Raw genomic sequence first — 12,173 nt, forward strand, 5'->3', positions numbered from 1 at the left:
GTATTCTCTTCCCAACAGTTTTTGAGTTAACCATGACTAAGATGTCCATCAAAAAATAAGGCCATCTCAGTGTAATAACAGAAGTAGAATATCCAACAAACCAGTCTTTGTTTTGCTTTTGTTTTCTGCTAAGGAAGAGAAGTCTGATGTGTGTGTGTGTGTAAGTAAAAAAAGAAAAACAAAACATATATATATATATATATATATATATATACACACACACACACACACACACACACACACACACATATATGTATATATATATAATTTAGCTTTCCATTAGGATATGATTTTATAATTATTTTCTGAAGAGGAAGAAAGATAGTTACAACCGAATAATCAACTTTAAAAAATACAGCTTGGTTTCTTGGCTCTTCATTTCAAGTGTGTTAGTGTATGTTATTGTCCAGCTGGTTAGATATTTAATGGGCAACATTTGGAGGAAAATTAATTGTCCCTACTTTGTCATTGTATATTTAATTAACTTTTAACTTATCCTTTGAATTAAATTAAGTTGAATAAACAGGTGCTACATTTACTTGGTTCAAAAGGCAAAACTACATACAAATGCATAAGCAGTCTCATACCTTCTGTCTCCAAACCATCTCCTGCTCCCACCCTCATTGATACTAATTTATTTTTATTTTTAGGGTTTCTTTGTGCCATTAAAAGTAAGTGAAATGTATATTTTTATTTCTTACACAAAACTAGTACACTATAGCACCATTCTGCAACTTGCTTTTTTAACATCCATGTCAGTAAACAGAGCGCGTCCTCATTTCTTTTAAAGCTTTACACTAGTTTGCTGCATCCTTGTACAACAGTCTATAACCAGCCCGCTATTTTTTTTGTGTAACAACTTGATTGAGATATAATTCACATACCATATAGTTTGCCCATTTAAAATATACAATTGAATGGTTTTTGTATGTTCACGAAAGTTGTGCAACCATCATCACAACCAATATTAGAACATTGTCAACACCCCCAAAAGAAACTCTATACCATTAGCAATGACTCCACATTTTCCCCTAACCACCCCAGCCCCAGGAATCACCAATCTAGTTCTGTCTCTGCAGATATTCCTATTCTGGACATTTGGTATAAATCGAATTATACAATATGTGGTTCTTTGTGACTGGTTTCTTTCTTAGCATAATGTTTTCAAGTTCCACCCATGTATTGTGTTTCAGTACTCAATTCTTTTTATTGCCAAATAATATTCCATTGTATAGATATGACACATTTTATTTATCCATTCATCAGTTGATGGACATTTCAGTTATTTGCACTTTTTGGTAATTATGACTAATGCTGCTATGAACATTCACGTTACTAGTGGATTTATGTTTTCATTTCTGTTGGGTAGATACCTAGGAGTGGAACTGCTGTATCACATGCTAACTCTGTTTAACCTTTTGAAGACCTGCCAGTCTGTTTTCCAAAATGGCTGCACTGTTCTACATTCTCAACAGTAATGATTGAGGGTTCTGATTTCCTTACATCTGTCTTTTTTTATAGCCATCCTAGTGGGTATGAAGTGATATCTCATTGTGGTTTGATTTGCATTTCTCTGACTAATCCCCTATTTTTATAACTTTTAAAATAGAGGTCTAACTTAAGAGATTATATACAGTAAAATGTATCAGTCTGAAGTGTATATCTTAGTGAATATTTGCATGTATACACATCGGAGTAACCCACCACCCAGATCTAGATATAAACCACTCATGATTACCCCCAGGTTATAGTTCCCCAAAGGGAACCACTCTTCTGACTGACATTACCATAGACGGTTTTGCCTGGTTTGTTTTTCATATAAATGGAATCATACAATATGCATTCTTTTGTATATTAACCTGTCCTTATTGATGGATATTTGGGCTATTTCCAATCTTCTATTACAATAATGCCAGAGTCATTTTAGATGTGGGCAGATGTATACTTAAAACAGATTTCTCGAAGTGGGATCTCTAGGTCAAAGGGTAAATACGTATGTAATTTTGTTTATAATGCCTGATTTTCTCCTTTAGGGTTGTACTGTTTTAGATTCCCACTTCCAACATGAGAGTTTTGGTTTCCCTAGATTTTTGCTAATCCAGGTTCAAGTGTAATTTTAATTCGTATTTCTTTAATTATTAGTTAGGTTGAGAATCTTCCTGTGTTTGAGAGCTATTTCTATTTCTCTTCCTGTGAACCAGCTGTTCATGTCTTTTGCCCCTTCTTCTAGTTAGTGGCTATTTTTTTCTGTTTCTAGAAGCAACACTTATACTAGGCAGGCGAGCCTTTTGTCTGAACTGTAAATTGAGAATATTCTTCCCAGTTTACTACTTGTCTTTGGACTTTGTAGTGTGTGTGTGTGTGTGTGTGTGTGTGTGTGTGTTTGTCATGCAGAAGTTCATTTTTTAAAAATATAGTCAAATTTATTAATCTTTCATTTTATGATTTCTAGATTTTAAGTCATATTTAGAAAGGACTTCCATACTATGAGGCTCCAAATGAATTCACCTATGTTTCCTCTAGTATATTTGTTGTTTCATATTTTTTATTTAAACCTTTGATCCATATAGATTTTATCCTGGTTCATCATGTGAAATATGGATGCAACTTTATCTTTTTCCAGTTGGCTATCAGTTGCCCCACCACTTTACTAAGAAGTTACTTGTTCTTAATATTTTCTCAATGAAACTCACTTAATTCAGTTTCTTTGGATAATTTCATTCTGATGTTGAGGGAGAGAGACTTTGTATATCATATATGGTCATGGTCCTCTTGGGCTGGTCAGACTCTCCAGAGATGTCTCTTCAAGTTTTCTGCCTGGAGGACCTAGTTGGCAAGGTCTCTGGGTCCAGTCTATATTCACACACTTAATTACCTCTTTCTAACAGGGGTCCCCCACCATTATTTGTGCTTAGTGTCCCCAGTCTAGAGACTGTTTTACCATTCACAGAGAAAAAAACTTAATCTTCTGCTAAGGTAGGGAAAAAGCAATTGCCAAGATTCACTGAAATAGAAAAAAGAATCTGGGGATCCAACTGCTTCAAAACAGTTCTGGTTGTCTATATCTGCATAACAAATTACACCAACCCTGGTGATATGAAGCAACCAGTTGTTACTTGTTACCATTGTCTCTCATAGTTCTCGCGAGGTTCACTGGGATCAGGTAATCACTATCAGTGTCTCAGTCAGATATCAGTTGGGGTTGAAATAGAGTCACAAAGATTCTCTCATGCCACTGTCTAAGGTTGGTGGTGGGACAATGACAGAAGACTCAAACAGCTGGGTCTGCACCAGCTCTGACTTTTCAACATGGTCTTTTCATAAAGTGGCCACAGGGCAACTGGACTTCTTCCATAGTGACTGAAGTCCAGAGTGAGTGTCCCAAGAGATACCAGCAGAAACTGCAGGTCTTTAATTTTTTTAGCTTAATCTTGAAAGTCAGACAACATCACTTGTTATTCTATTTCAACATTCTATTCATTGAGGCAACCATAAAATCCCACCCAATTTTGAAGGAAGGGGACATTAGACTCCACCTCTTGATGGGAAGCATATCAAAGAATTTGCTGATTTGTTTTAAAACTACCACAGGATCTTAATTAATGTTTCTTGTTTTAGCCTTTTTCTCTTTCCTACTATCCTATCCCACCACATTGGAGGTGCCTACTGCCATTAATTACAGAGCCTTTCTTCCAAAAATTTTATTGCTATTGTAATTTTTTATCTCTTCTGTTTCCTTCTATTTAGGCTCGAAACTTAAAAAAGAAATTATTCTTGTCATTTTAGTGGGGTTTCTGGAGACAGCAAACTGGATTGTTTTTATCTAGAAGTTTTAACATTGCCCTAATTTTTCGCTGTGGAATATAGTATAATTTCTCACTGTTCATCACAAATCTATTAAATTCAGTACCTAATATGGTTAAGTAGTTGTCTGGGAACAATGTCATATCATTTCTACCTACAGGTACCTTTGTTAGCCTCAAGTATCTCTGAAATTCAGAATCGAGTACTAGAAGAGATTCAAAATCTGAATTTTATGAAGGATAACAGTGCTACTTTTATTGAGAGGAAACTTAGTTTTGAAAAGAAGAAGCCTGTGCAAACTCTGGTGAGTCTGATAGCGTTCATGACAATGAAAACTGTCACTTCTTTGTCTTGTTTAAATCATAGTGTCTTATTTTTCATATCACTTATTCTAATATCCTGTAATTTCCCTACTTACTATATGTAGACTTTCTTGTCTTTCTCCCCTCTGTGCTATGAACTCTGTAAAGTCATAGACTTTAATGTGTTTTGTACATGATGTATTCCAAGTGCCTAAAATGGTGCCTGATACAAGGTAGGTTCTCTACAAATATCTGCTGGATGAATGAACAGAGTTTTAGAGAGCAAAATCATAGTTCAAACTGTTCTTTTTTCTAGATAAGGAATCCCAGTCTTCAGAGATAAAGTGGCTTTCTCAAAGTTACTTAATGGCAGAGCTGGGCCAGGGGCCAGGCCTCTAAACTCCTGCCTGATTTACTGATATTACTTCCCAGAAAAATTCATGCACATGTACAATTTACTTAATTAAATATTATTTATCAAGTGCTTAATATACAAGTGATTGCCTACAGCTTGGCAAAGAATTAAAAAATTGTTCAACATCCAAGAGGGATTAGAACCTCTGCCTTCTTATTCGCAGTTGAATTTTCTTCTCTACAACACTGCCCTCGTGTGCTAACAGAAGAATTTTTCACTGCATAACTCAGCTGAATACTTCACAATAATAACCTGATCTATGCCTCAACATTGATATAATCCCAGATCAATGTATGGCTTCAATATTTTAAAAGTCTCCAGGGAAGAAATATTTACCAACTCAGTGAGGATTTTATCATACATCTACCTAAACCAAAATCTCTCCTTACTTCTTTCAGCCAGAAGTGCCTCGTCAAACTGACACTCACCGCTCCAAACTCCTGTCCACATACAGTACAGAGGAACTCTACCAAGCCAAGCGCAAGTGCAATGCTACACAAGAATATGACATCGATCTTCTGGAAGGGGAGTTGGTGGCTGTGATGGAACAGAAGGACCCACTGGGCAGTACGAGCAGGTGGCTTGTTGACACAGGAAGTAAGTTTTTTGCACAGAACTTCCACCTCTCTTCTAGTTGAGATTTTCCCAGGGGTCTCTGCATGCTTCTCTCAACACAACTGTTTGGAAAGAGTATACAACTAACCTTGTTTTTTCTTTCTTTTTATTTCCTATCCAGTTATAAAAGGATACGTGTATTCCTCCTTCCTAAAACCCTACAATCCAGCAAAAGTGCAGAAGGTGGACGCTGAGAACAGGTTCTGTGATGATGATTTTGATAACATCAGCCTCTTCGTGTCTTCACGACCAGCCAGTGACAGTGTCACAGGCACCCCAGAAGGTAGCATAAGTGATAGCAGCTCATCTCTTAGTGGAACATGTGGAAAGTTTGAAACCAACGGTACTGATGTTGACAGTTTTCAAGAAGTAGATGAGCAGGTAAGAATTCGAACCTTAATGTAAAAATGCTTGGCTGTTCAAATCGTGAAAGATGTTCTCTCTAACGGCTCTGTCTTACTGTGAGACTCAGTGGAAGCATCAGCTTTAACACCAAGGGGCTGTATCAGCACTTCCTCCCTATGCATATTTTGCAAGGATTTGAATTCCCTGAGCCTGTCTCCTCAAATGAGGAAAAGAGGACAATAATTCCTACTTTGCAGAGTTGACGTGAGGATTAGAGGTAATGAGCATATGTAAGGTACCCAGCACGGAGTAGGCACTGAATAAATCGCAGTTGTTAGTACTTCGAGTGAAGGGAACATGGTCTTTCTGCACTCACCCATCAGAGAAAAACAGCTCAATACTGAACAGATTGCTGCCATTAGTAGCATGTGGAAAATTGGCCATCATTCCTCTGAGAGCAATATCTTCATTGAGACATCTATGAAGTGGTCATTTTTAATCTCTTGCATAATGACCTATGCTATATACTATATACTGAAACTTTTAAAAGCTACCTTTCCCTCACTTAATCAATGCAAAGACTATTGGCATAATCCTTTCCCCAAATGGTAACTTAACTATAGTTTTGTTTTTTTACTATCTCAGAAAGTTTCAATATATTTAACTGTTAATCCCCAAGTGGTGACCAACTCACATTCCTTCTGTAAACTTGCTTTTTTTCTTCAGTGGATTTTCATTAATTAATCTTAACTTCTTTTTTACAAATAAGGTTAACATATTATTTGTGAAAAGTTAAAATAGAAAGATATATGTAAATTAAAAGTAAAGGCCTTTATTCTCTCTTCAGTTCTACTTTTTAGAGATTATATTCAGGTATGTCTTTTCAGATATTGTATTTATATGAGTATTTATACTTATATGAGTGGGAACATATATGTGGTACATAATCTTTTTCACTTAACGATATATCTTAGACATATCAATATCTAAATGTCTATTTAGATATTGACTTTTTCCTTAAAAAATTCTGCATAGTATTTAATTATTTTAGATATACCATAATTTATGTAACTATTCGCATAATAATAAACATATAGAACATTTTGATGTTTTCAAAATTTCAAACAATATTTCAGGCAAGATCCTTGTTTATCTGCAATATATGAGGGTTGTGAATTGCGGTTTCTCTATATCCTGGATTTATTATCTTTTATTACAGACATCTTACTGGAGGCAAAGTAGTGTCTCATTGTAGTTTTACTTTGCATTTCCCTAATGACTAATGCTGTTGAGTATCTTGCATGTTCTTATTGGCCATTCCTGTATCTTCTTTGGTAAATGTCTTTTCAGATATTTGGCCACTTAAAAAATTGGGTAATTTCCCATCCCATTATTCAGTTTTAAGAATTCTTTATATAGTTCTGGATGCTGTTCTTTATCAGATACATAATTTACAAATATTTTCTCCCAGTCATGACTGATTCTAAACTCATCTATACATTACTGTGTGTTCTTACCACTTTTCTGACTTGAAGTTTCAAAACCCTATTTTTCTATTATTCATTCACTCTCTTAGTGTATTCAGAGTTTCTGTAAGACAATATAATGTTATAATGCCAACTGGTAAGAAAATTTTTATCAGTGAAATCTACATAATTGGTTAAATGTCCTGGCTGACTTGGCCTTATCTCAATAACCTGGAAGGACAGACATTGGAGGACCAAATTTGTCAAGACACCCTAAAGCTAGCTTGATGTTGAGTTCTAGTTCTAAGTTGGCTTTACAGGGACTTTTGGATTAAGCACCTTACTTAGGCGCTTTCAGCACAGGTTTCGTAGTCTAAAACTGCACCTAGTTCCCACTACTGCTATTGCAGAGTAATTCTCTTTGAGTAATCCTATCAATGCGTATCATGGGAATTAGGTCCTTCAGAAGTTTCTATTACTGAGAGGGAAAAAAAATGAAGTAATTTTCTTTTGCTCAAAACAGAAAGTATATTAATGATATCTCTCCATAAAGTTCTATTTGTTCTCCTTTTCCTCTGAGTTTAGATCCAATTCAAAATACACCCTGGTGTCAGGGATATAAATATAAACACTATTACTAATATAGCTGGATTAGAAAATGCAGCTTGGATCTGTGACCACATAGGATCCCCTATACCTTCCCTCTGAGTTGAAATAACCCAACCCAAATTGCAGGGGTTTCCAATCAAATAATAATGGCATAATCTGTGTTAGTTTTCTATGCTGCATAACAAATTATCATAAACTAAGTGGCTTAAAACAACATAAATTTATTATCTCACCATTTCCATGGCCAGCAGTCCAGGCACAGCTCAGCTGGATGCTCCACTTAGTAGCTCCTACAGCTGCAGTCTAGACGTTTGGCTTGGCTGTGCTTCTTTCTGAAACTCAGAGTTCTTTTCCAAGCTTGTGGTTGTTGGCAAAATTTGGTTCCTTGTTCCAGTAGCACCAAGGCTTCCATTTTCTTGCTGGCTGTCAGCCAAGGACCACTTTCAACAGCTCAGGCTGCTCTCAGATCCTTGCTACGTGGCTGTCTCCATAGGCAGTTCACAACATGGCTGTTGGCTTCTTCAAAGCCGGTAGGAGAGCACCTCTCTCATTTCAGCTCTCTCCCTTCAGAGAAGATCTGGACTCTCTTTTAAAGGCTTACCTGATTATGTCAGGCCCACTCAGGATAGTCTTCAACTAACTCAAAGTCAGCGTAATAGGGACCTTATTAGGCACCTCTGCAAAAATCCCTTTACCTTTGTAAATAATGTAACCTAATCATAGGAGTGAAATCCCATCATATTCACATAGGGGGTTATATAGAACATGTTCAACAGGAGGTGGTAATCTTGGGGTCAGTCTTAGAATTCTCCTACCATACTATGTAAGATGCCTTGTTTGGTGAGCAGGATGCTGGACAAATGTGATAACTATCTTTGATACTTCTCAAAGAGGATCAGGTTTAATAATAGCTAAAACCAGCTTTAGAGGGAAGCAATATCTGAGAATCAGTGCTCTTTTCTTTTTTTCACATAAATAATACTGAGAACACAATTTTTGACTTTTAAAAAGCTGTTCTGCTAATTCTAGATTCATTGTCTAGTCCCTCATCTTTACATTTTTTCAATTGCTTATCATGATAATGCTATATGTTTAGTATGCCATTATTTAGAAAGTGCATCAAAAGTCAGCAGACAGTAACATAATGTATTTAAGTAGTCATGAAAATGATGCTTTTAAGAGCTATTTATTGAAATGAAAAGATTTTAAAATATATTTTGCAGTGAAAAAGCAGGTGGCAAAAATTATGTGTACTATAATTACATGTTTATTACCACTTCAGGTAGGTAGGTATAAAGAAAAGAGGAAGAAGAAAAGGAAGAAAGGATAAAAGAAAAACAAGGTATTAATAGAAGTTGGATAATTTATTTTTTTGCTTACCTTTATTTAAAATTTTTTTTACAATTACTTACGTAATAACAATTCATAATTTTTAACTAAAGAAAATGAAAGCTTGCTTCTAATGAGTGGGAGAGAAGAATGAGTGTTTTTCATGCAATATAACTATCTTGGCTTCCTGAGCTACATATGATATAATACCATAAATGCTGGTTTTGTAATTTTAGTTTTGGAAAGGAAGATTAAACTATCTCATGATTTTTGTGGTTGCTAATTGGAAAACTGGGATGAAATCAATAAAATGAGATTCAGTGAAGAGAGGTAATGTGGCTCACTAAGGGAGGAACAATTAAATGTACAAATAAAGAATAAGGAAATGCTGAACTGGCTGTGACACCACAAGGAAAGAGCTGGTGGTTATGAATAGTGGGTAATAAATCCGGTATGAGTCAATAATATAAAACAGAGTGCTACAAAAAAAAAAAAGTAAATGCTGTGAAACTGGGTTGGAGTCATAGAATATTGTACTTAAAATGAGCCAGAGCTTCACAGATTTCAAGGAAGCAACTAATAAGATATATATTGATAAGTGCCAAGGGGAAAAAGAAAAGGATCAGATGATTATGGCTTAAATTAACAAAATTTTAATTAACGTGTCTGGAGTAAAACATATTAACATTGAAAGTTTGAAAAATACAACCTAGAACAATTAAAATATTTTTTTTAAGGGAGACATTCTTAGCTCTTAAATCCATAACCTATTGAAAACTTCTAATTTGTGGTCTAACATTATTAACCACTGTCTCTTTAAAAGCAGACTTACTTCCATTTTGAATATCTATCTTATGTTAAATGGAGGCATAAAGAAATATAAAAACTGAAAAATGCTCATCCTAAATTAATTTGGGACCATGATCATCTAAAGTATTGAAAGTACATGTTGTAATTTTGTACTTAAAATTTAAAATACAATTATGAGAATCTATACTGAGTGTTTAAAATACAAGCTTTGCAATAATTTCATACCAAATAGATCTAGATGGAAGGTTTTATATTCCCCCTGAGAGAATATGCACCAAATGAAAGGCTACCATAAATACTTAGGAATAGTATATTAGTAGGTAATTTGACCTGTTAAAATATCTATGGCTGCACTGGTGAGGCATATTTATTATGCATAAAAGTTGCAAAAGATGGCTAGCAACTGCTAATGTGGGCTCTTACAGATTATTTCAGAAGCTGTATATTATGATGCATCATATTCCTGAAAGCTTTTGCAAACCAAATCCCCTACTCTGCTCACTGTGGATATATTCAATGTCTTCACTTTCTAAATAAAAACAAAAAACCCAGCAGCAACATTTTAGGGATTCCAGTCCCTTTATACAAGAATACACTCTGCACATTCTTGTCAGGACAAGAATTTGGCTCCTAAAGTACTATGAGAAATGGACCAAGCCCAGGATTTGGAGTTAGAAGATATGGTACGGACTAGCTCTGTGATTAAGAGCATGTTACTTCTCCAAGTCACAACTCACAGGGTTGTTGAGGATAAGGCACATTTGACATGTAAACTGTCACGAGAGCTATAAAAGGTGGTTATTATTGCTACCATTCCATTGCTCAAGAATTTCTGGCACCTCTTTTTTTGTTTTCTCTTTACTTAAGTTACAAAATAATCCATGTCCACTAGTCTGTCTTGTATGTATCTTTCATGACACAAGAAGACCTCTTTTATGTTCTTGTATGATATCCAAGCCTTTCAGCCTTACTTTCAAGTCAAATCAACATATATTTGAATTCATACTGTGTGCCATGATGTGGTCACTGGAAAAAAGTTGTAACATGGTTTCTTTACTTGAGGTGGAGCTCATGCTAGAGTTGAGATGATATATAAATCAGTGGTATCAAAAGACCATCAAAAGTTAAATAACAGTTCAAGATCTAAAGAACAGCTTACACTGTAATTATACAGTTGACCCTTGAATAACGTGGGGGTTAGGGATATCAACCCCGTTGGCAGTTGAAAATCTGCAGAAAACTCTTCCAAAATTTAACTACTAATAGCCTACTGTTGACCAGAAGCCTTATGGATAATATAGACAGTTGATTAACACATTTCTGTATGTTACATGTATTTTATATATATATATATACACACACATACAATAAAGTAACCGAGAAAAAAGAAAATGTTATTAAGAAAATCATAAGGGAAATACATTTACAGTACTGTACTATATTTATCAATACTATAAGTTTGCCATCTGTTTACAAAATGAATCATTTGTCAGTATCTACATCAATATTTTATTATATGATACAAGACACTGTAGATGTTACATGAATTTCTAACACTTGACATCAGAAATGAAAAAATATAAAAAAGAAATTCCTATTTATTTACAGATATAACGATTCATGCATTGATAACAAAGGAGCAATATGATTGCTTTATGGTAGCCTCGTGTAATTAATATGATTGCTTTATGGCAGCCTAGCTTATACACTAATGAATAAATCATTATAAAATTTTTATGACACATATTATTAGTCATACTCATAATACAGTATTGGAAACATTTTGAAACATTTAAAAAAAATCACTTACCTGTGGTGATAGGCTGATATGCAGTCTCTCCAATTATGAGAGAGAGAGAGGCATACTGAATGGTAATGGTAATGTAATTCCTTGAAAGCAAAATTATAAAACAGTAAGAAAATTAACATGTTATTAATTTTATGTTAAATATCACTCATGCCTATGTAAGGATAGACTAGTATCTACATATTTTTATGCAATCATGACATACCTTACTTTTTTCATATTTTTTTCAATATTTCTAGGTTACATGGTTCATCTGTGAGTTTTTTGAAATTGTCTCAGATCTCCCCCAGTTTTTCCAATTTATTTATTGAAAAAAATCTCCATATAAATTGACCCACACAGTTCAAACCTGTGTTGTTCAAGGGTCAACTGCAGTTTCCTCCCCACATTACCATCTCTTTTCCTGCGCAATGAAATCACCTTATTTTTCATAATTTCCTTTTTATATGGACCCTCAATTTTGGAAATCTTAATCTGCTTGTCTTCCCCATATACTGTTCTCATGTATTCATCTCTGTATCTTCGAATAAGACATATTCATCCCTTTTATCAACTTTGTCACTTATAAAAGGTTAATTCTTCTAAAATTCAGTTCACAATTAGTTGATATATATCACCTGCAGGGTGTTTTGTTTTGTTTTGTTTTCACATGTGCCTTTTTTTTTAACATT

General features: G+C 34.7%; 2 protein-coding genes across 4 annotated transcripts in view; one reads left to right on the forward strand and one right to left on the reverse strand.

The window, feature by feature from the left end:
* The window catches only part of ARHGEF38 (Rho guanine nucleotide exchange factor 38), a 112,913-nt gene that overhangs the window by 96,897 nt on the left and 3,843 nt on the right, over nt 1-12,173 (forward strand). Inside the window, 3 exon segments of the mRNA XM_006184617.3 lie at nt 3,965-4,108; nt 4,920-5,118; nt 5,258-5,517. Of these exon segments, the coding sequence (XP_006184679.2) occupies nt 3,965-4,108; nt 4,920-5,118; nt 5,258-5,517 (603 nt within the window).
* Nucleotides 1-12,173, reverse strand: part of INTS12 (integrator complex subunit 12) — an 81,832-nt gene that overhangs the window by 38,012 nt on the left and 31,647 nt on the right. For all 3 annotated transcript variants that reach the window (XR_004312906.1, XR_004312905.1, XR_001366015.2), the window contains exons 8-9: nt 11,506-11,585; nt 7,790-8,832 (exon numbers count right to left, since the gene is read on the reverse strand). The gene's annotated coding sequence lies outside the window, so the exon portion shown is untranslated. The remainder of the gene's footprint in view (nt 1-7,789; nt 8,833-11,505; nt 11,586-12,173) is intronic.

The sequence above is a fragment of the Camelus ferus genome, chromosome 2 (assembly GCF_009834535.1).
Source record: "Camelus ferus isolate YT-003-E chromosome 2, BCGSAC_Cfer_1.0, whole genome shotgun sequence".
Lineage (NCBI taxonomy): Eukaryota > Metazoa > Chordata > Mammalia > Artiodactyla > Camelidae > Camelus > Camelus ferus.